Raw genomic sequence first — 23,536 nt, forward strand, 5'->3', positions numbered from 1 at the left:
ACAGAAAAAACTCAAGTTGGAACCCTATCTGTTCAGCAGACATATTTTCAATTTTTGTTCATTAATAGGAGAGGAAACTTACTGCCCACATCCAGAGGAAGTTGGAAAACAATTTATGCCTGATAAGATTTTTTTTCTTTATGCAATAATTTGTAAAGCATACCCAACTGAAAGATATCCTTCATCATAGAAAGTCTGGAGAATGTGTTTACTCATACGCTAAAATCTATCAAAGCTATTCATAAATAGAAGCTAACCCCAATTAGCCTTTTTCATTCAAGGGATTATCTTTCATGTACACATTAGCGCACATCTTGATTTTCAGCTATGGTGAATTATTTGTTTTATAGGAACATCAAAGCCATTTTGACATTCATAAAAGAAAAAAAGTAATTCAAATTGGGCAAATTCTATAATGTGATAATTGTATCGAGGAAACAGCTACGAGATAAGGATTGCTCTTTGTGAACTAACGATGTGATAAGGATTAAGATCACCTAAACCTAATCAGTCTCTAACGAAATGCCTTATTTTTCAATCACTGCAAATAAGTCATTGATAAGTCTATGCACATAACGTCTCTGCCTTTGCACTAGGTGCTTGGAGTGTGCACCCTTGGCCACCTGCCCCAAATGTGGTGCTAGCTATTAGTAATACATGCATATATATTCTATATCTCTTATAGATAGGGACATATTATACATATTTTATATATGTAAATATATGTGTGTCCTATGTGTATATATGTGTGTATATGTGTATATATATATGTATGTATAATATAAACATATATATGTATCATGCAACTAGTTGAAAAGGAGAAATTGAAAGCAAAAACCAATAAAAATACATGCAGCAACACACAATTAAAAGCCAAATAACATAAAGGACAATTTAAGAATCAGTGCAAGGTGGCTTGTTCTGCTTTATGCAAATGCCAGATATCCAGATCGCTGTAAAAGGCCATTTATTCATTGAACTGGGAACAATTCTGGGAATTTAACTGCCTAGTGAGTTCGGCTTTTCCGAGGCCTGGTTGCTGCGACCACTTTGGCAGTGCAACAGCAGACGAATCACCTTTACCTCTCCCACTCTCCCTCTCTCTCGCTCTTACTCCCCATTTCTCGCTCTCCTCCCTTTGCCTCCATTGTCTCATTGTTCCATCTTTCAAATAAGTATCTTTTTAGAAAATTCACAATTCACACCAATCTTTGTGTTGTCTTATTGATACTTCTAGGGAAGCAAACGACAGTTACGTGCATACATTATGATAGAGCTACACTCAACAGAAGTAAGCTGCCTATGTTTGACTTGCAAAAATCTTCAGAAAAGCTTGCCCAAATCAACTGGGAGATTTATAAAGCAAACCTTTATAAACTTTATGTATTATATATTATATATAAACCTTATACATACATAAGCTATATCATATATTTATATATAAACTTTTATATAAGGCATATATACAATCCTATATAAGCCCATAATATATTATATGCTTATATATAAATAGTATATAAACTTTTATATATAAATATTCTATATAAACCTTATGTATGTATATATATATCCTATGTGTATAAGGTTTATATATAATATATATCCCTATATAAACCTTATATAATATGTATTATATATAAGTCTTAGGTATTCTGTTACAACAACACAAAACAAACAGATCACCTCAAAGGGCGTGGAAGGAGGAGTGTGTTCCTGATGGAGTGCACGAACTTGCACACTGATGGAAGCATAAGATCCTACAATTTAGATATTGATCTGAGTGAAACTCAAAGACTTAACTTAATTAACTTAATTAACACCTTGGTTTCCATGGTGGAGGAACTACCATTGGGAGGTGAGAGCTGGTGGGAGGTCCTGAAGTTATAAGGCACATGAGGTATGCCTCATGCAAGCAACTCCTGGTGGTTATCAGTAACTCCTTGAATTCTCACAATGGATTGCCATTAAAGCCTGAATGGGGGGGGGGGGCGGGGCTGGAGAAATGACTCAACAGGCTAATCCTCCACCTGCAAGCGCCAGCATCCCATATGGGTACTGGTTCATGTTCCGATTGCTCCATATCCCATCCAGCTACTTGCAATGGCCTGGGAAAGCAGTAGAGGATGGCCCAAGCCATTGCAACCCTGAACCCACCTGAGAGACCCAGAAGAAGCTCCAGGCTCCAGGCTTCATATCAGCTCAACTCAGGTTGTTGTGGCCATGTAAGGAATGAATTAGTGGATGGAAGAATTTGCCTTTCCAATAAAAATAAATAAATCTTAAAAACAAAAAGCCTAAGTCTTGTCCTACCTCCCAAGGTCAAGGCGTTACCACTTTTTCATCCCACACACTCTCCTGCCATTGCTGTTCACCATGATGTAACACAGCGTTCACCCAAGTGATGTGGCATGATGCCCGCAAGCCTTCGAAACCGAGAGCAAAGTAAACCACTTCATTTTATAACATCCGAGGAATTCAACTGTCAGAATGCAAAGCTGACTATTACAGACACTAACTCTGGTGGTGGCAACTAACGAGAAATTACATGGTGGTTTCAAAGCATTATGAGGGTCTGGGCCTCCTGTGCAAAATGAATGGAGGGTGTGGCTGGATGCTCCGTAGCCTGCTCTGGCTTGGGCGGAGAGGGTGGGAAGAAAGGGCGGGGAAGGAGGAGTTGGATGTGGCATGAGTAAGAGGTTTCTCTGGTCAGACAGAAGGCCAACACGGTCTAGACAAGGAAGACACTCAAGGAAGGTCCCAGGGAGACGAGGTGATCTGGGCTTGCTCTTGTTTCAATGCTTTGTGCGTACGTGGGAGTCACTGGTGGGTAGGATGATGTGCAGCTTAATTCAAGGCAGCAGTGCTGCAACTGGCAACGCCTTTGACGACATTCTCAGAGGAACTCTAGGAAGCACAGGCTCCCCACATGTACACGTGGACGTCACATGGCAAAACAAAGAGGAACGAGCTGGCTCAGGGGTCCTGGAGAAAGCTCTGTGTGGTGTGGCTCCACTGTGCTCTTCTCGTGCCAGAAGTTCGTAAGAAAAGAGCAGCCAACTGCAGGCAACCAGTGCTTTCGCCTCCTACCCTGCCCTGCAAGGCTCTCTATTGCTTCCAGATAGCTTTAGACATCATGAGGATTCCAAGGCAATGGTGCTCTGTCTCAAAATCTCATACAGATGTTTCCCCTCTAACGAAAACCTCCGGCTTTCTCAAAATGACACATACAACTGCTCTCTCCTCTCCCAGCTTCTCTGTGGAGAAATTATAACCCGACTACCTGGAGTCAATGAGATGTTTTAGAGCGAGAGCATAGGCAGGCTAGGAACACATCACAGGCACGGCCACTGCACTCTTCCTGCCCGGACAATTTTGTTTGCTTCTTCCCACACATGGACCAGGAACCGGAGCTCGGCCACTGAAAACCATAGAAAATCCCCAAAGCTGAAGCAAAAACTGTGCCAGGGTTTGTACTTCTTTGATGCTACATGCAGCATTTAGAACAATATTTAGCATTGCCCAATCCATCTACTTGTTCTGTGTGTTGTCCACTGATCATTTATTTAGCATCCTGTTAAACAGATGGATTCAAAGTATGTTGCAGACTTCCGAGCAGAGCCACTGTTGGCCTGTTTGTGGCCTCTGGAGAACGTGCAAAGATACCCCCTGGGAATGGATGACACTTGGAGCTTGGAACCTTCTGTGTGTTTTCGCCTGGCAGGTTGACCCAGCACCAAGGTGCAAGTCTTGGCCCAACACAGCAGCAACCAGATTTTAGCCCCACTTGCTGGATGCTTTGTATGGAAGTACAACCTCCGGGGCACAACCCACAACCTGCCGGCCAGCCACTGTGTCACATCTCAGCATGATTCCTACGGACGCCCACTTATCATCCGCCTTTCCGGTGCTCAGAACCGGGAGGGCCTTGACATCCTTGGCTGCTCCGCTGGATGCCGACCCCTCAGCCATGACCTCCGCATGCCGAGGCGGCATGGGCTGCACATCCTTATTCTGACCCCTTATCACCCTGTTCTGTTTCTGACAAGAGAGAAAATACAGAAGCACAAACAGTTCATTATGCAAACTTACACTTCTCATGAGTCATAGTGTCAGGAGCAGAGGGGGCAGTTTATGCCATCTTTTCAAAACTGTTCTAAGCATTAAGATTCCTCACTGTTTGGGAAGATGAAACACAAGCCATCCTTCATGCCACACGAGTAAAATGCTCCTGCTTTGCTGCCATCTCACCCTCAGAAGGTGGTCAGCTTGGCCTTCCAATCTTGCTTCAAAGTCTGTCCCCGACCTCCCACCACACCTCAACCCTAACCCTGGAAACTCTCCCCAGCGCCCTTCCAGCAGGTAGCACGGCAAAGAATTTATTCCAGCTAAATCCAGGACTATCCCAAGATTGATTCAGCAACCTATTTCAGTGTAAGCTTCTCTGAGTACTGGCCAAAAAGTTACCACCAATTCAACTTTGAGTTAGGTACCCTTTCAGTCACTGCATCAATTTCCTTTTTCTTTTGTTTTTCCTTTTTTGCCCCTGGCTTCACCCAGCACTTCCCATGGCACCTCCACTCACAGTCAATCTGCTGGTCACCGGGTCTCTGGTTTTACTCTCCTGTGTTTCGCCCATGGGTCCTGCAGTGCTATCCAAGTGTTTGATCTGCTTAGGCACGCATAAGTTTTTCGTCAAAGATTTTGCTTTCTAGTTAAGTAGGACTGTCATCTCCTCTCATCACACCTCTAGCATAATATGTGTATCAAATGGCAGAAGGTGGTTCTGGGCTGTCACATTGGGAGACCCTAAATCACAGGGAACATGGGGCCCTTCTGGAATTTCAACAATCAAGCCTCCCAGATGGGAGGATTCGGCATTACAGAACACCATGGGACCTGGAGTCCCATTCTCTGAATCAAGAAGGTGATAGTAGCAGTTGATAACGGCATCCCATCAAAATCTTTGCTTGCCGCAGAAGAAATTAACAACTGACAACTAACAAGGCCGCCCTTCTTCTGTCTCTAAATGGTCTTTCTCAGCCATTCCTCCAGAACTAGAAGAAATAAACTGTTTTATCTGGAAAACAGCACTGTGTTTAGACACTTTCTGGCTTGCCTTAGCTGGGATCGGATGCACGGAGCTGACTTGTAAATTACAGAGTTATCATACAGATGTGCCGGATGGCTGGTGATGTTCCTTGTACTGCTCTCTGGGCTTGTGGATGCCACAGGACTGCTGCAGCACCCCTGATTACGGGGTGCACAGTAATGCTGAATGGGGCTCAGTATTCCTCTGACTGCCACGACCACTGGCATAATCATGAGTGTGTTCAATACAGGGAGGGATTCTCCCACAGTTTTTTCTTCCTAGTATCCAGGTACATAACCCACTCTACTTCAGGGACACCCGGTGGACCTCCGGGACCTTTCCCTTACCTGGAAATATGCCATCTTGGATTAGCTTCCCACATCCCAGCTCTGACAAAACGCTCCCAGTCTTCCAGTTCTTCCTGTCATCTCTCACTTCACTGCTTATTATTTACTTTTTTTCAAACAATATTGTATTGCCTTTAGGACCACATTGGACCCTCTGATATTTTTGGTCAAGTGCCTTGGACTGTTACTTACAAGATGCAGTTCCTATCCCCTGAACCCGGGACGTTTTCTATCCAACACCCCAAGCTCTCTTTCTTCAACCCTCAGGAGACAGAAGGACTACAGGAGGGAAGAACGCGCCTTCCACGCCCAACTCCAGTGTTAACTGTTGACCTCCTTTTTCTGTAGGATGATTTTCATGAAGGAAGTTCTTGTCAGTTCCTTATTTCAGAGAAATACAAAGCTGCACTGAAATCGAAACACTCAGAAAAGTCATTCGCGATCTCTTGAAATGTGCATCGTTCCAGTTTGCACCTCTGGCCAAGCAGCAAGTCGGGAGATGGCTTGCTCTGTGAGAAGGCTCCCCAGTCACAAGTGTCAGCTCCCAGCTGACCAACCCCTGAGGGATTCAGATAGCTCAACAGAAAGGCAGGCCTGCTAAAGCCACCACAGCAGGATGGGGAGAGCTTCTAAGACTGGATGAAAGGTTTTCAGATGTCTATGCCGGCAGTCCACAAGTGACAGCAAAATGCTTAGCCCTTGCAAACCAAAGCCATGCAGGCAGAGTGGGAGCCCCAGGAAGTTCCAGAAAGCAGTGTTTGCTTTTGGGTGACGTGTTGAATCATTAACCACAGAATAGGACAGAGCTCCCAAAGGCCAAGGACTGTGTAAGGAGAGAATCAGCAAGTAAGTTTGCTTCCCCATCACAAGTTGAGCAAAGCAATGAAACACAACGACCACACAGCAATCACTCCCATGCTTTAGAACCGGACTGCTTCGGTCACAACTCAAAATAATAAAGGGATACATCCTATTATTTAACATCACCAAGTCCTCCAGAACTCTCTGTGTGTTCGTAAACGTATATACAATGATCAAAATGTTCCTGACATAAAGCTTGGCCTAAGTCATTCATCTCAAAAGAAATGAGCAAAGTATGCTGACTTTCCATCATAATCTATGAAACATACTTCTAGCAAGTATTCCACTACCTCCCCATCCAACAATTCAGCCTCTTATTAAATCTAAATTGGTAAATTCTACAAGATTTCTTCTTTTTTTTGATCTTCAATATATTATGGCAAGAAAAAATGTGAATAAAAAAGTACACATCCAGAAACATGCTATTGGTTGTGACAACCACACCACACATCAGAGTACTTGCGTTTGATTACTAATCTCTGCTCCTGATCCAAACTTCCTGCCACTGCAGACCCCAGGAGACAGTAATGACAGCTCAGGTTAAGTTGGTTCACGCCCCCTACACATTCGGGAGGCCTGCCCTGAGTCCCCGGCTTTCATCTTCAGAAAGCATGAGTCCCAGCTTTTGCCGGTATATAGAGAGTAAACCAGCAAATGACACACCTGTCCCTGTCCTGAAAATCCGTAACATTTTTTTGGAAAAAAGTAACTTCAAAAAGAAATCATTGACATTTAAATTTTTTAACGTTGACAAAAATACTCCCTTAAAAAAAAAATCCACAACTTTAAACATTTAAACCTTCAAGGAGTGTGATAGTATCCATTTTCTCATTCGTCTAAATTTTTAAAAATATATAATAAGAAGAAATTCAGGGTTTTTTTTGGGGGGGGGCACGTTGCGGGTTGGAGATGGACAGATGTTCAGTTCACTTACACCCTGTATCCAGGTGCTTTGGGGGGCGTCCTGACTCTACTTCTCATTTCAGGTTCCCACTAAAGCACACCCTGGAAGCTCAACTAGTTGGATGCCTTGCACTGCATATGAGACCTTGATGGAGTCCCTGGTGGTCTGGTCTAGCCGCTGCCATTGTGGAGATCCCATCTGGGGTAGGGGGAGCAGCGGGGAGGGAGTGGGTGAGGCATGCAGGGGGAACAGGGAGTGGGAATCAGTGGACTTTAGCTATCTCTGTGTCTTTCAAATAAATATCTTTACGACCAATGTGAAAGGAAGCTATTTTAAAATGAAACTGTCCCATTCTTTCAATGGTTTAACATTGTGTGTTTTCCAACCCTTGGACGATGCGATGACTCCTGCCTTCACAAATACAAAAGAAAACAAACAACAACAAAACCAGGCCATCAGATTTTTCTTCTTCCTCTTCTGAAATCTCTAATCCCCTAGGCCATGCAATCGAATGCTAACCCCAATAAATGGAAAAAACACAGAGGGGCTTGTGGTTCAATTTCATGAGGAAATTTTATGGCTGAGAGAAAGCCCACGCAATTACCAAGATCAAGAGAAGAGCAAATTAACCAAGCCTCAAATTGTAGGTATGGGCAACAGAGTAGCGATCAGCAGTTGGGATTTTGAAGACGGAAGTCCAAAGAAATGACTTTTAACGTGGTGACCCCCAGCCTTAAGCACGGGGATGTTAAGCCAAAAACCACACAGGATTACCTGTCCCATGACTTGTGTTGGTTGGTTTTTTTTTTTTCAACAATGCCATTTTTACATAGTCTGTATATTTAGGCATTTGTGTGATAGAAGTTCATCAGTACACTTTCTTGACCAATATCAACTTGGCACCAGTTCGTCAGTTAATTAACTGTTAACAGATTCTTCTAGATACAACCGCTACATGGATATTTTATCTTCCTGTTAATTAGTAATTACGCACTGGCAAGAAAAACAGTGTTTCTTTCCAATTATTCCAGAACTCAGTGATTATTTTAACTTAGCTAATTGGCATTAGAGGGCTGTACATCTTCTGGGCAAATTGTGTTTGATAATCCTTATTAAAATATACATGGCGGTTGTTGACTTGGAACAGGCAAAGAAATGGCAGTTCAAAGGGTATTAGATAGAGCAGGAGGCAAACCGGGGCCATGAAGATTTCCCCTACTGCTCTAATGAGAATGCCGAGGGTCACCCCTGCCTATTTTACCATCTGTTTGGTTTCTGGCAAGTGGCTGTGGTGTGAAACAAGGTGTCCCCAGCCTACTTTGCTTTTCACAGTGTAAGGTGGGGATCTGAAGCAATTTCAGTCATTCAGAAAGCGGCACGTGAAAATCAGAGCTATGTACTTATGGAATGAGAAACTTCTGGATTTCAAAGTTGAAAGTATCCCAATTTTTGTAAGTAGGCAGGCAATACTTAAACAACAACAAAATAGCTTTTAGAAGCTTTGCATAGGAACTTTAGTGTCTATTTTGCATTTACCCAAAAGACATTATTGAAAAATTACTCCTTTAAGAAAGGGATACTCAGTCTATCACCTGAAAAAAAATTTTTAAAAAAATGTGATGAACTGAATTTGTCAAAATCTAAAACTCTACTCATGTCATTGAAAAAAGGGATAGGTAAGCCATGAATGGGAAATTATCTTCACAAAATTATATCCATATATCTGAGAAAGAACTGGCATGTAGGATGAAGCACAACCATAATAAGCCAATTAAAACAGAGACCTGAATGTTTAACAATGGTCCTAAGATTTGAAACTTGATCCAAGTGGCCAATAGGCACAGGAAGGAAGGCTCAGCATCATTGAGGTGCCAAGCCAAACCAACATGAGGAGCAGGCCTGCAGCCTGTCAACCAAGACGCTGCTTGGACCTCATAGCAGAGCATCAGAATTCAAGTCCAGGTTCTACCTCCAATCCCAGCTTCGTTCCACGGAACATTCTAGAAGGTGACAGTGATGACTCAGGTGGTTAAGTCCCTGCCACCTACACGGAAGACCTGAACTCAGTTTCTGGCTCTTGGTTTCAGCTGGGTCCAGCCCAGCTTTTGCAAGCGTTTTGAAAGCATTAGAAGAACGGTCCCTCCGTCCATTCCTTCCTTCAGCATAACACTGAATATAAGCATAGCCAGGGAATTGTTCACCGGATGAATTATGCTTTGAAACAAACATATTGAGATTCTAAGAAGCCCTGTTTGACCAGGAATTCCAAGTCTTCCATGTTATACGCATTAATAAAACATGAGACATTCACGTTTGCAAAGAGCACAAGGTGAGAAGACATGCCATTTACTCAGAAGTCTCCAATCCATTCTCGGATGTGACGGACAGCAGCTCCTGGTTGAAGGGGAGAAAGAAGAAACGGGGAGCAGGCTGCAGATGAACACCATCAACCTCATTATTCTAGCTCTGACCGCGGGTCTGTCTCTAGAACGAAAGCCAAACCCCAACTAAGTTCCTCTTTTATGGGTAACAGATTTAGCCCCATGTAAGCGATCATTCCAAGAAATTCTATCCAATCCCATGGGTTAAAAATCAAATTTAGAAAAAGCTGATTCTCCTTGTGTGAATAATTGTTTTAAAGCAATTAAAGGATAAGACAAAACACACCTCTGAGAGCCACATCTATTTGACTTGTGGTTCATTACTTATTGGAGTTCATGTGGAGAGCAACTTCTCTAAAGGAGAACCAGAAGTAACATAATTAAGCAGATAATAACAGCAACATGGTTCTTTCTTACACAGGACAATGAGGAGGACTAGGAGCGGGATGGGAAAAGGGAGTGCCATCTGAACTTCTACCAAAATATCAGCAAGTTTTTGCTCTTCTGTTTTCCAAAATGGCAACTCCCACACTCACGCGTCGTCAGATACTTAGCATCCCGAAAACAGTAATTTAGTTGTTGTGCCTGCCTCAGAGAGCAGCCCACATGTCTGTGAGGCTAAATGGGAAACTCGGCATCAGAGGACTGAAAAAGAACTGCAGCACCAAAGGCCAGGGTGGAAACAGACTATGTGGGGAGGGGCCCTAATTCTAGTCCTCCATTCCAAGCATATATTTTGCATCCAGAACTATTTTCCAGGGGATACCACAAACACGCTTTTGCAAATTTCAAAAACAATGTCAAAGATAATTCTCAGGATTAGTTCTAAAAATTTGTTAAAAGTCATAAAATCACTTTTTTTCCCGAGATTCAACTGCCAGAAAAGAAGCCAAATCTACCCCCAAGATTATTTACAAACTGATTCCTGCGTACAAGAAACATAAACACATTTATCATTATCTACAAACCAAGAAAAGAACTGGAAATCCTCAAAAGTAAACCACAAGTTCAGTAAAATGACTGCTAGGTCAGAGCCCGGCCTCAAAGCTTATTCCCAGAGCGTCAGCTTCAATCCTGGCTCCTGTCACTGTGGACGGGGTCATTCCCCCACCTCCCAGAGGCCGGCACATCAACCAAAACTCCCTGCTCCCTAGTGCTACCCCCACCCCCTGCTTTTTTTTTTAAAGAGAAAATAATATCCCTTCTACCGTTTTCATATTGTGAAGGACAAGATTGCATTAAGACGCACGGACTTTCTTTCCAGAATTATTCTTTAAAACTCTGGCACATAAGAAAGTGCTCTCCACGAGGGCCTGATGCGCTGTCTTCTCCCTGCTGCTTCTCTCTCCATCCCCCAGAGGAAATGACATCTTCACTACAGAAACAAGGTTACTTTGGTCGAGGCAGAAGCAGCTCTTTGCAAGTGGATTAACACCAACTGGGCAAATCCTCATCAAATATTTTCTTTCTTTAAAAGGATTGATTTGTTTAAAAAAGAGTATGAGAGAGAGAAGGGAAAGAGGGAGAAAGGAATGAAGAGAGAGAGAAGGGAAGAGGGGCAGAGGTGACAGACGGGAGGAGAGGGAGAGAGGGAAAGAGATCTGCTGGTTCATTCCCTACAAGGTCACAACAGCAGGGATGGGTAAAGTTAAAGATAGGAGACAGGAAATCTATTGGTCCATCCTGGTCCATTCACTTAAACCATCATCCACACATTGGTGGGAGACTTGGATCAGAAGTGGAGCAGCCAAGCCTGAAACCAGCACTCCAACATAGGATGTTGGTGTCAACCAGCGGCCTACCTCGCTACGCCGCAACACTAGCTCCTAACAAAATATTCTCAAAATCTGTACATTACAGAGCATAGTGGTAGCTCCCATTAGCATGTACCGTAAAAACATGTCGTTTCTGGTGGCCTTTTTATTCATGAACAATGTTGTAATGAGGATATTCATTTGAACGGGAGTAAAACACAGAAACTACAAGAGCTGCCCTTTGTTAGGGACACACTTTGAAAACACTGTTTATCTATTTTAAAAAACGGAAAGATGAGAGACAGAAAAGGGAGAGAGGGGGGGAAAGAGTGAGATGAGAGAGAGAGAGAGAGAGAGAGAGAAAATTGCCATCTACTGGTCAATTCCCTAGACGCCAACAGTGGCTAGGGCTGACCTGGACCGGGCCAAAGCTAGAAGCTAGGGACTAAATTCAAGTTTCCCCAATTGGGTAGCCAGAACCCAATCACCACCACCACCCAGGGTTTGCATTAGCAAGAAGCGAAGCTGTGCATCCAAGCCAGGTTTCAAACCCAGAACCTCTGATGCAGCTTTAAAGCATTTGCTGTGGTCTCTGGGTATGGATCCTACCAGGGCTTAATTCCTCTGACCACAGCAATGTTCTTGTGAATTCATCAGGGCAGTGACATCCTCTCTCCTCTTTATTATCCCCCTCCATACACTTGCCCCTATGTATGCTCTGACTCATGGCAACTCTGGTAGTAAAATACCCTACAGCATCTAAGAAGATTGTAGGATTAGCCACTCAATAACCAGTTATGTTATTGAATGTTAGACTTGCTGTGTGTCACGCAAGTGAAGGTGACTCATACCTCCCTGTTGTCATAGGGCCACACGGATTTTAAACCAGACAATTCAGTTGACCGATGTGGCTGCTACAGGGCAGAGAAGAGTGGAATACCCAGGCGAGGTGGAGACCAGAGAGGAGTAGAAGACAGGTTTATAAGGGTTCAACCAAGGAGGGAAGAAGACAGGGCCACAAAGGATGTTGCTAATAGCAATGCCTCTGCAAGGTTGGTACTGTTAGCTGATTTTTATTATCATTTCTTAGAACCCAAGAATATCTGAACCTGATCCCAAGAAAGCCTACTAGAAGAGTCTGGAAGGCTCTGGGATCTCCCATAGGCATCTGTCTCTTCTTGTCTTCTTTGTGCATGAGATTCCAGCAAGCCACGGTGGAGGATGGCTGTCCAGAACTCCCATATGTTCACATGTTCCTAGGATCCAGCTCATGAAGAGCAGGACTGGACTAACACATCTCTAACTAAATCCCATACTAGTAAATTTGCCTCCGCTGGACTCGGGTATCTTATGGGTAGATATTAGAGTAAGAACATGCTCTAGGCAAGCTAGCCTGCTGAGTGACTTGAACGGAAAAGAGAGTCGAAACTGATCCTGACTTCTAAGTTTCATCATGTCCAGCTCCAGGTTCAAGCACAGGTTACAAGTTTTAGTCCTCAGAGGTTTACAAGAACAGACACACACTAAATGCAAATCCATTAAGCAAAAAGTGACGCCTCCGTACAAGGGAATATTTTTCAGCTACAAAAAGAAATGAAGGGCTGACTCATGCCACAACAGGATGAACCTTCAAAACAACAGGTTCAATAAAAGCCAGGCACTAAGGGCCACATGCCACATCATCCCAGTTATGTGAAATGTCCAATACAGGCAGAGAGGGACTGGGTTAGGAAACAGAATGACTATTGGGTATGGTGGAAATCCTTGAAATGTGTACTCAAAAACTGTAGATGTTTTAATACGTAAGGAGGATTTTTACAGTATCTGAGAACCGGGTATGATGCCAAAACACCTAGTTTTATTCCTCATCCTTTACTTTTTCATGCAGTAGCCGCACTCGCTCTTTCCAAGCCCTGCTTACTTCCCTGAGTATCCGAGGCAGGCACTGGCTGAGCCAGGTTCTGAGGGAGTCCATCTCACTTTCAAACTCCACAGGTAGGGAACTGGGTGCCTTCCCTCCACGTTAGGCTCAACTCCTCTCTCTTTTTTTAAAACCTTTGGCTTCTTGTTTCATCCCATTCTACAATTCTTCCCAAAGAAAGAATTTCTGCTTCTTTCTGGGTCTTTACATGATGCCCACTTTGAGCGTATGACATCCTAGGCACTTAATCCACCCAACAATTTTGTAAACTAGGTACCATTAATACCCCTACTTTTCAAGCGCAAATACTGAGGCTTGGAGAAGGTCATCATGTGCCCAAGTTGGCAAGAAGCAGGGCAGGGTGCAGCATCCGAGCTGCCCCAGTGCCCTGGGCTATCATCTCTGATAATTCACCCACATTAGCTCAAATGTGCTGAACATTTGCATTAGCGATTTGGTGGCTGATGAATTTTACCGCTTTAGATCTCTCATGCTTACTACTCGAGTAAGTAGGATTCTTTTCAGCCTAACTATTAAGGGGTTAGAAAATAATCCTGCATTTTTGTCATGTGTCAAATACAAACCAGATAAAATTATTTCTTAATGAACATAATGTGGCAACACCCACACAGGATGAATAAAGGCCAGATGTAGATGAAGACCCTGTAAATAGGAAATATTAATGGCAGTTTCATCTCATCAACTCTGTTCATTGTACCACTGACTAGAGTAATTTGTTTAATTAACCCAGAGTCTGGCTGTTAATTATAGATCATTTACCATAGCCAAGAAAAGGTCATGCCTTTTAATTCCTCAAGTATGTCTAAATTACATTTCTTTGGAAAGACACAGGCAAAATAAATTTAACTAGGTTATTATGAATAAAGTGTTGGCTTAATTTAGGCTAGCAAATAAATGTCTATTCTCTATAGGATCTTATTGAATGAAACTGCTAGTGGCTGGCCCCTCTTTACAGAGTGAGCCCTAAGCATGTGTTTGCACTTCTAACATTCATACCACATACGTCTCCCTGTCGCACACACACAGGATACTTCAGATTCAAACGTGGCCAATGCTCAGGGAACTCACAGTCCTAATGATCAGCAACAAAACTAATTTTTTTAAAAAAATCCTACTTCAATTAATTTTATCCATTTGAGCAGTAGAGACACAGCCAGCACGACCCCTGTACTGGTTTACTTGCCCAAAAGCCTGGGAACTCAATCCAGGTGCATCATGTAGGTGGTGGGAACCCAAACACTACAGCTGTCACCTGTGTCTCCTCCCAGGATGCCAACCAGCAGGGAGCTGGGATCCGCTGGAAACACAGAACTCCATGTAGAATGCTAGCTCCCATGCGGCACTCTACCCACTGTGCCAACCTACACAGTCTTCAAGTGAAAGATACTCGAGTTAACTCAAGTAGAGAATATCTTGGATGATTTTGTTATTATTTCAAAACTGACTTTACATGAGTAATGTTGTACATCTTTCAATCTAATTATTATTTAGATTCCTTGTTTGCTTTTTTTCTATCCTTTGCCTATTATTATTTATATAAATAGTAAAATCTGATTACTATTTCTATTCCTCGCCTATTTTCATAGCCAGCTATGGTCTTTTTACTTTTTACTCATGCATTAATCCTTTGACTATAGGTTAGATTAAAAATGTTACTTCAAGAAATACCTAATTGGAAAAAAAATACATGAATCCTGGCAACGAAACTCTAACATTTAATCTAAGTAAAGTATATATCTTATAACCAATATGTATATATTTTACTAACCAATACAAGATGCATTAACATTTAGGTGCTGGAGGGGGCCAGCTATCCCCAGGGGTGGGCTCCCAGGTGGCAGGGCTCAGGTTGGGTAGCCCAGGCCCATCAGCCTGCCATGTGCTCAGAGCTAAGTGGGTCAGTTTGTCCCAGGGGCAGGGCTTCGGTTCAAAGGCTTGAGTCCATTGGCCTGCTAGTTGTTCAGAGCCAGTGAGGGCCAGCTAGCACCAAGGGTGGGGGCCTAGGTGACAGGGCTTAAGCCAAGTGGCCCGAGGGCTTTGCCCTGCACCACTGATGCACTGGCCATCCAGCAGTGGGATCTTGAAGGGGGAATGCAACGACCTTTAAAGTTCAGACTAAAGCACCAGCCTTTGTGGGATAGCAGAGCTGGGGTTGTTAGTGTTGACCAATGCTGGATATCACTCACTGGTACACACTAAAGCTAGGGCTGGGTGCCTACCTGGTAGAACTAGACCACAGAACTCACCAATGAGAGTCAAAACAGGGGATAGGTAATGTTAGGCTGGCCCTGGCACTAACCAGCATGCACAGAACTGCGTCTGGGGCAGAGTTTGTGGGGAATGTGTGGGCCCATCCCTATGATCTGCAATTTCTACTGGTTTACTTGGAAGCTGGAGTGGTAGGCCGAGCTAGGCATGAACATGCAACCCTCGAAACTCATGGATATTGGGGTTGGGTACAGGCTGGGTTGGTCCAGCACCCGCAGACACACCCAAGAATACAGTGTGGGGCAGGCTAGGCCACAACATCCACTGCTCACACATATACAGGTCAGAGGTAGTAGCCTATGACCAATAAGGACCTAGCACTCATTGGCATGGGAGAGATCTGGGTCGGGGAGTGGGTCTGGTGGGAGAACTAAGGAAACTCCCTGATAGGCTGTTGCTCCCACCAGTGAGCATATGATACAGCCTAGAAGTTGGTCAGACAGAGCAGGGTAGCTCCGCCTATCCATATGTGTGTGAGGTGATTTTGGAAGAGGGTAGACTGGGCAGGACCAGGCCAACCTTAACTCACTGGTAAGTGCAGGAGCCAGGCTGGAATGCAGGACATGCCAGGCTAGGCTATCACACCTGCTGGTTTGGAGTCAGGGATGGCAGCAGATTGGGCAGGGCCAGGCTGTAGCACTCATCAGCAAGAGTTGGCACCGGGAGCAGGCCGAGTCACGCCAGGCTGCAGCATCCGATGACAAAGGTCAAGACAGGGGATGCGTTGTGCAGAGCTGGGTCAGAATAATTATTGGTATGTGCAACATCTACAGCTGGGAACAGACCTGGTTGGGGAGCTAAGGGGACACTCTGGCTAGGTTGTAGCTCCCACTGGTGAGCAGGAGAGACAGAACGGGAGTGGTGGTCTGGGCTGTCCCGGCTGCTCCACTTCCCATCCATCTCCCTGCATATGGCCTGGGAAAGCAGTCGAGGATGGCCAAAGCCTTGGGACCCTGCACCCACATGGGAGACTCGGAACAAGCTCCTGGCTCCTGGCTTCATCCAGATCAGCTCAGCTCTGGCCACTATAGCCACTTGTGGAGTGGACCAGAAGACAGATCTTTCTCTGTCTCTCCTCCTCTCTGTAAATCTGACTTTCCAATAAAACAATAAACAAATCTTTTAAAAATGTATATGTATTAAAATTTGAATTATTTCTTAAAACATTAGAACAACCTGTTTTGTTTTCTCTTATTTGCCAAAAGCTAAGAGTGTTAGAATACACTGAAGAAAAAAAATCAAAATGTTTTAGAAATAATGCAGAAAATGTCAAATTTATGATATTTTTATAATCACTGAATTTTTAAGGTGAAAATATTTAAAATTTTAAAAATTCTAGATCCACTCACTGTCTTCCTTCCAGCCTTTGATTTAATCACATCTTGCGATTTTTCAAGCTCATGACTGAATCTAGGCTGCGTAACTATCACAGATGAAAAAAAATTATATACATAGGAAATCACAAATTTTAAGTGAAAAAGTGATAAAATGTCTCCTTATCTGAATAATACTATGGAGGAATTAAAAATAAAAAATGTTGAATCATGAGGTTTAATAAACAAAGTGAGGCTGCTGCTATTCACTGGAACTATAAATCTGATTTGGAGCCCAAATTTTAAAAATTGAGTAAGCTCTCCATTGTTTAGAGCCAGAATTCTAAATATTGCATAAAAAGCATTTTAGCCCTGGAAGAAGAACAATTTTGTATGAAAGAATATTCAAATAGCCCTTCATTGAGGACCACAATAAACCTTGAAGATTTACATGACTGAGCTGGAACTCAAAGCCAAAGACAACAGCGAAGTTTTTTTTTTTTTTTTCTGGACAACACAAAGAGATATTCATAATTAAACATCACACTTCCCTGGGGCATTGCATTTTCTTATATTGACAAGCAAAATTGGGTATTTCAAATCAGGCATGGCTGGCATGCTGTCATCTTTTACGTAGCTATTGTTTTAATGTATTTCAGGCTATTAGGCATTTGCCTATTTTTGGTCAGTGAGGCAGCCATTGTGAAGAATTCTGGGTTTTGCATAAAAGGCGGTAGCTATATTATTGGAATTAACATTCCTACAACAGTATTCTAAGAGTAATTATGACCATATTTTGGCTGGTCTTGCTCATATTTTATGTCCAAGGGAGAGTGACTATAACTGGTGTAATTAGCAGAATTAAAACTAATTTTAGATGGAAAAAAACCTTCTAGAAAGACTTATTTAGACTCAAGTAACTGCTTTATTTTGCCTTACTTCTCACAGCTAAACAATCACTCATGAACCCTGTGAAATGTCGTGAAAATATTACATTACCATATTTATTTGCAATAGCTCTATGATATGGGATTGACCATGATGGAGGGCTAGGCACAATTTACGATCATCAAAAAGTTTTGTATTTTTAAAAAATATGAACTATGCATACAATGTAATACTTGTTAAAGATGCCCGTATTTACTTACAGGTAGAGTTAGAGAGGCAGGAGGAGGAACAGACAAAGATTCTCCATCTTCTGGTTCACTAGCCAAACTTCTACAACAGCCATCAAAGGGCCAGGCTGAAGGCAGGGACCTGGAGCTTCATCTGCGCCTCTCGCAAGTGGCAAGGCCCAAACACTTCAGCCGCTTCCCACCGCTTTCCCAGGCACAGGGAGCTGCCCTGGAAGTGGAGCATCCAGGTCTCGAACCAGTGCTCACGGAGGATTCCGGTGTTACAGGTGGCAGCCGAAACAAAAATGCTTTCTATTTCAAGTAAAAACATCTATTTGCCACTTCAGAAGCCACTGCAGAAAACGTGTTGAAGCCTGGATTTCTCAAATAATTTCTAACAATATTCCTAAATTTTTTTTGTTTGTTTGTTTGCCTCACTTTCTCCAATCTAAAGCAATACAGTATGTTTATTTCGTCATTTCCTTCAACAACATGTCTACAACGCACATTAATGAGCTTCCTGATTTAAACACCACAAACTGACACAGGGGATGTACTGAATTTAGCCAAGTCCCTCGAACCATCTTGACATTCATATTTCCGATTAATAGGCTTCAGAACCACTTTTAATCCCCTGCCCCAGGAAGAGGATGCAAGTCTTAAGACTAAAGAAACTGCTTCATTTACTGATAGTTAGGTAGAAAATGCAATCGAGCCAGAAGTTTATTTGGGTGCCAAAAATGTATGGATTTTTAAAAAAATATACATTTTCCGTGATATTTGTGAAGGCCCTTCGTACTGTGGAAGAGCTAACGTTCCTAAGTGTAATCCTTGCGCTAGGGGCTTTATATAAAGTGTCTGCTGGAATCCAGCACCTCCTGCAACACAACCCACTTTCATCATCATTTCCTACACAAGCCCACAGAGAAGGGAATCCACTCGGGTGAAGCCCACAAGCCCTGCAAACACAAGCTCTATCTTGTTGTCCATTCAGCCTGCACAGGGATCCCTGACATGCCGTGGCACCTCATCTACCTGTCAATCACACAGCAGACTTTTCAAACTCATCCTGGCTCCTGGATGACCCCTGGTTGATCTCCAACAGGAACAGGATGTTCAAGTGACTTGTTCAGCCAAAAACCCTCAAGGCACACTGAGGATAAAGACCTAAAAAACATCCAAATCCTGAAGGAGCTGGTGTTGGTGTCCTAACTGGCCTTCTCGTTTTGTTCCTTCATTCCTGCCTGGTATAGTTACTTTTTGAAAAGATTTATTTATTTTTATTGCAAAGTCAGATATACAGATAGGAGGAGAGACAAAGAGGAAGATCTTCCATCCGATGATTCATTCCCCAAGTGGCCACAACGGCTGGAGCTGAGCCAACAGGAAGCCAGGAGCCTCTTCCAGGTCTCCCAAGCAAGTACAGCATCCAAAGGCTTTGGGCCATTCTCAACTGCTTTCCCAAGCCACAAGCAGAAAGCGACATGGGAAACGAGTCTGCTGGGATTAGAACTGGTGCCCATATGGGATCCTAGCACACTGAAAGAGAGGACTTAGCCACTAGGCTACTGTGTTGGATCCCTGGTACAGCTACTTTAAGATTTCCTTTCAATTCCAAGAACACAACTAGCTTTTCTCCAACACTCCAGCCTTTGCATCTGCTGTTGCTTATTTCAAGTATTCTGTGCCCCACTTTTTAAAGAACTTGAGCTCAATAATTCTTATTTTTTCAAATCTCAAAGCATAATCTAGTTTTTTTGTTTTTTGTTTTGTTTTGTTTTTGTCATACCCCTTCCTAGCACTCAGTATATTTCTTGGTGAGTTCTCAGTCAAGTTTGATATTATATATGTATATGGCCATTGAATTAATAAATATGCCCTCTTGGACTAGTGGCTCTAATACTTAAATGTGCATCAAAATCACCTTGAGTGTTTATTTTGAAAAAAAAAGACCTCTCTTACCCTCCACTCCCCAGGTTTCTGCAATAATCGTGGGGATCTGCAATTATAATTCCCTGGGTGTCACTGATGATTCTGAGCCCGGGGACCAGTCCAGTACTGTGGTTTTCAGCACGGGGCGAACACTGGAATTACCAGGGAAGCTTTAAAGATGACCAGTGCGCAAGGCTTGCCCCACCTTGTTAGGAATTAACTCAGCTAGGAGGTCTTACACAAAACATTATAACATATAACTTATATGTAATATAGATTATGTATTTTCATATATAAAAGAGTTTGTTTACCAAAAACTCAATCTAAGCAGGGCTCTTGCATTTTGTTTGCTAAATCTGGCAAGCCAATGTAATGCGTCCCACTAGAACAAAACAAGTATTACATGTCACATTTGTACACATGTAATATAAATGAAGACAGTGCAAAAGCTCTCGCGCGATAAATATTATGAAAGAACTATGGATGAACCTCAGAATTTACGGCACTGACATAAACTAACCTTTTAATTTCATTTTACATGAAATTTTTGAAGCTCCCCTGTAAGACTGCAAACTGACCTTTCATCTCTGCAGAGCACAAAAGGGTAGGGCTTCTATAAAAAATTATTTTTAGATCGAGATGGCCTTTTCCCCCAGAGGTTTGACCCTTACAAGTTGTTAACAGCAGACTATAAATTCTTATCTGGAATCTTTTCAAAATAGGGAAAATTCTTAATACCAAATAATTCACCATGATGATTAAATAGCTTCCAAGTTCCTTGGAAGCCAGAATCTGCGGACTTCACCTTGGGCAAGCACAGAAATGGCACAGCATCAATGCTATCACCAGGCACAGCTACCGCTGGGACTCAGTCCAGAACAGGTGCCCCTTCACTTATCAAAAGTAAGTAAAGTTATTTATTTCATCAATATCATAGAAAATAAGACATGGAACATAATGGCTGCCTTTGATAACGCGGTTTTATCTTTCTCGTATCAAGCGGAGAGGTCTGGGAAAACAAGAGTTTTCAAAATTTACAGTGAAATCGATGATCTCGCATCTGTTGTAAACTGTTCCAAATTTTCATCTTTCGATGCTGTGAAGGGCCTTCTAAATTGCAGCTTGACATTTTACAACATGTAGGTTGACCTGGCAGTTTCTAAACTGAGAATCCCACGAGATCAGTGGCCTTCGCGCGGCCTTCTAGCTGTCCGTAAGAGTAACCTGCCAAGTCCCCGGCTTCCGAACAAAGATTCCATGTGTGTTTTCGGTGCCAAATGGCATTCTTTTGGAATTGTACACAAAATTCTATTGCTTTTGTGGATACTGCTATCTCCCACTTTACACACCGCTTATTTGCCAAATTGAATTTGACACCTCGGGGATGTTTTAGGAACTGTTTATAAAAACAGGTTACTGAAGGATCAGTCGCATGGTACCCACAACCTAAGTGACGGAGCATGAAAACGGATATAAACCCCAAAATACGGAGAGAGGGTCAGAAGGACCAACACACCAAGCTCATGGTCAGATGCACACTTACGTGATTGAATTTGCCCAACATCCAGCAGGCACCAAAAAAAAATCACACTCTTCGTTTTCTCTGAAATTATGTCTGGTACTTTTAAAACAGATACACCCCCCCCCCAATTAAAAAATAATCATAAAACACGCACAACTGCTGGATTCTTTGGCCCAGATAAAGCTTACCGAATCCAAAAGCATTGGCACCCCCGATGCTCTGGGAAGATTGAACGCTTGTGGATGTGTAGAGGCCTGTCACCAGCAAGCCATCAAAGAAGGTACTTGTTGAAATTGTCACTGAAATACAGAGGGGAGGGGAAGAAGCCTCAATTAGTGCAGTCGGAATAATGATATACATTTCTGAAGCGTTCCACGTTGTCAAAATAATCTGTACTCATTGTTCGTCAATTATTTTCACACTGTTTCTCGTGAGCCTTTTTTGTGTGTGTGTGTGTGTGAGAAATGACAGAGGAGCAAAATGAAGCTTCGAGCTTCAACGTCTGTAATTGCAGATCCTAAATATAGCTACCAGGCCTACCTTTCTGCAACTCATTTACATGTTTCCCAGCTATGTGCAAAAATCTGAAACGCTGATGGCAGTGAAGAGATGGTTTTCCACCTCCACCATCGCCCTTGAAGGCACTGAAAGGCACCTCTTGGGGTTTGGGCGTTGCGATCAAACACTTCAGGGAAACCATCTCCTATCGGCTGAAAGAAACACATAGAGACGCGCTGTATTATTGCGAATCTAAGCTTCCTAGATGAGTTCCCTGAAGTTTTTCAACAAATACAGACTAACTTGCACGAAGACAGACCTTTCCTCTTGTGACCAAGATAGGGAGACCCCCCTGCGAGCTCTAAGATTCAGCACACAGTCTACTAGCCGATGCCAGGTGATTCCATAACCAGCAAATCAGGATGTTCCTGGGAAGAAGGGGTTTCAAATTAAATGTCTGTGCTGCTACTCAGGTTTGGCTTCTTAAAATTTTACCTTGCCCATCATCCTAAAGATTGACTCTAATTTTCTACCTGCCAATTTTCTCCTGCACAGATTTTTAATAAAATCAAGGGGCGGGAGGCTCCATTTGAAAGAAGTAGCTGTGAAAAAGCAAAGCAACATTATTTTGGTACGCATGGAGCCAAGGTGTGACAAGAAGGTTTCAATGAAGCTCTAGGAAGTGCAAAGAGAAGAGGTAAGCAGACTGAAACGTGTATGTTATAAAGCAGACAGCGAAATACCTATATCCATAGAACAGCCTGAGATCGTGCTATCCCAACGGGACACCTTCTTATCCTTAATAATAACAACAGTAATAATCAAACAGGTAATTGAGTGCTAGCATTCAAACTACATGTAAAGGTCCCAGCGGAGCAGTGGGCTAGGCAGTTTCCAGATACAATTTCAGTTCATTGTCAAAGCATATCTACAAAGGAAGGTCTTCTACCGTCCCCACCTCCAAATCTAGAGTTTACAGCACAAAGCAATGAGGAGCTTTGCCCAAAACCATCTGGTGCCACATAAAAATGATAAGGCTGGTCACACGGCTCTCTTTTTTGTTTCTGTTTTTTTCTGTTGATCACAAAGCTCACGTGACAAAACAACCAAGGTCAAACCTTTGCTTAATGACTTCTCTCAGGTTACTGATCAAGCATTCAGTGTTTCAAGACAAAGGGAGGGAATACCGAAGGAACCGGTATTACTGTTATCAGAGAGCAGAGTCAGAGGTTGTGGGGAAATGACTGGTGCCAGGGAATCGTGCACAGAGCCTGAGGGCAGGGAAGGAATGAAACTCGGGTGCTGAACCCTCACCTATCAGCTGGGTGTTCTTGTACCCAACACTTCATTTCCCTAAGTCAAAATATCACCATCCATAGAAAAATACACCAACCACATTCTCCCTTACTCCAGATTGCCACAACGGGTGTACTGGCATTTTTCTTCTTTGAGCCATTGAGTCAATCTCTTTTTTTTTTTTTCTTTTTTAAATGTATTTATTTTTATTGGAAAGGCAGATCAGAAATACAGAGAGAAGAAGAGACACACGGAGAAAGATTTTCCATTTACTAGCTTATTCCTCAAGGGGCTGCAGTGGCCAGAGCTCAGAC

The 23,536-nt window shown here is 42.9% G+C and overlaps 1 protein-coding gene across 2 annotated transcripts in view; it reads right to left on the minus strand.

The window, feature by feature from the left end:
• The window catches only part of RELN (reelin), a 357,318-nt gene that overhangs the window by 289,307 nt on the left and 44,475 nt on the right, over window positions 1–23,536 (minus strand). For both annotated transcript variants that reach the window (XM_040971387.1, XM_040971386.1), the window contains exon 2: window positions 21,617–21,727. In XM_040971387.1, coding sequence (XP_040827321.1) covers window positions 21,617–21,727 — 111 coding nt within the window. The remainder of the gene's footprint in view (window positions 1–21,616; window positions 21,728–23,536) is intronic.

The sequence above is a fragment of the Ochotona curzoniae genome, unplaced genomic scaffold, assembly GCF_017591425.1.
Source record: "Ochotona curzoniae isolate NIBS_2020 unplaced genomic scaffold, NIBS_Ocur_1.0 contig_21, whole genome shotgun sequence".
Lineage (NCBI taxonomy): Eukaryota > Metazoa > Chordata > Mammalia > Lagomorpha > Ochotonidae > Ochotona > Ochotona curzoniae.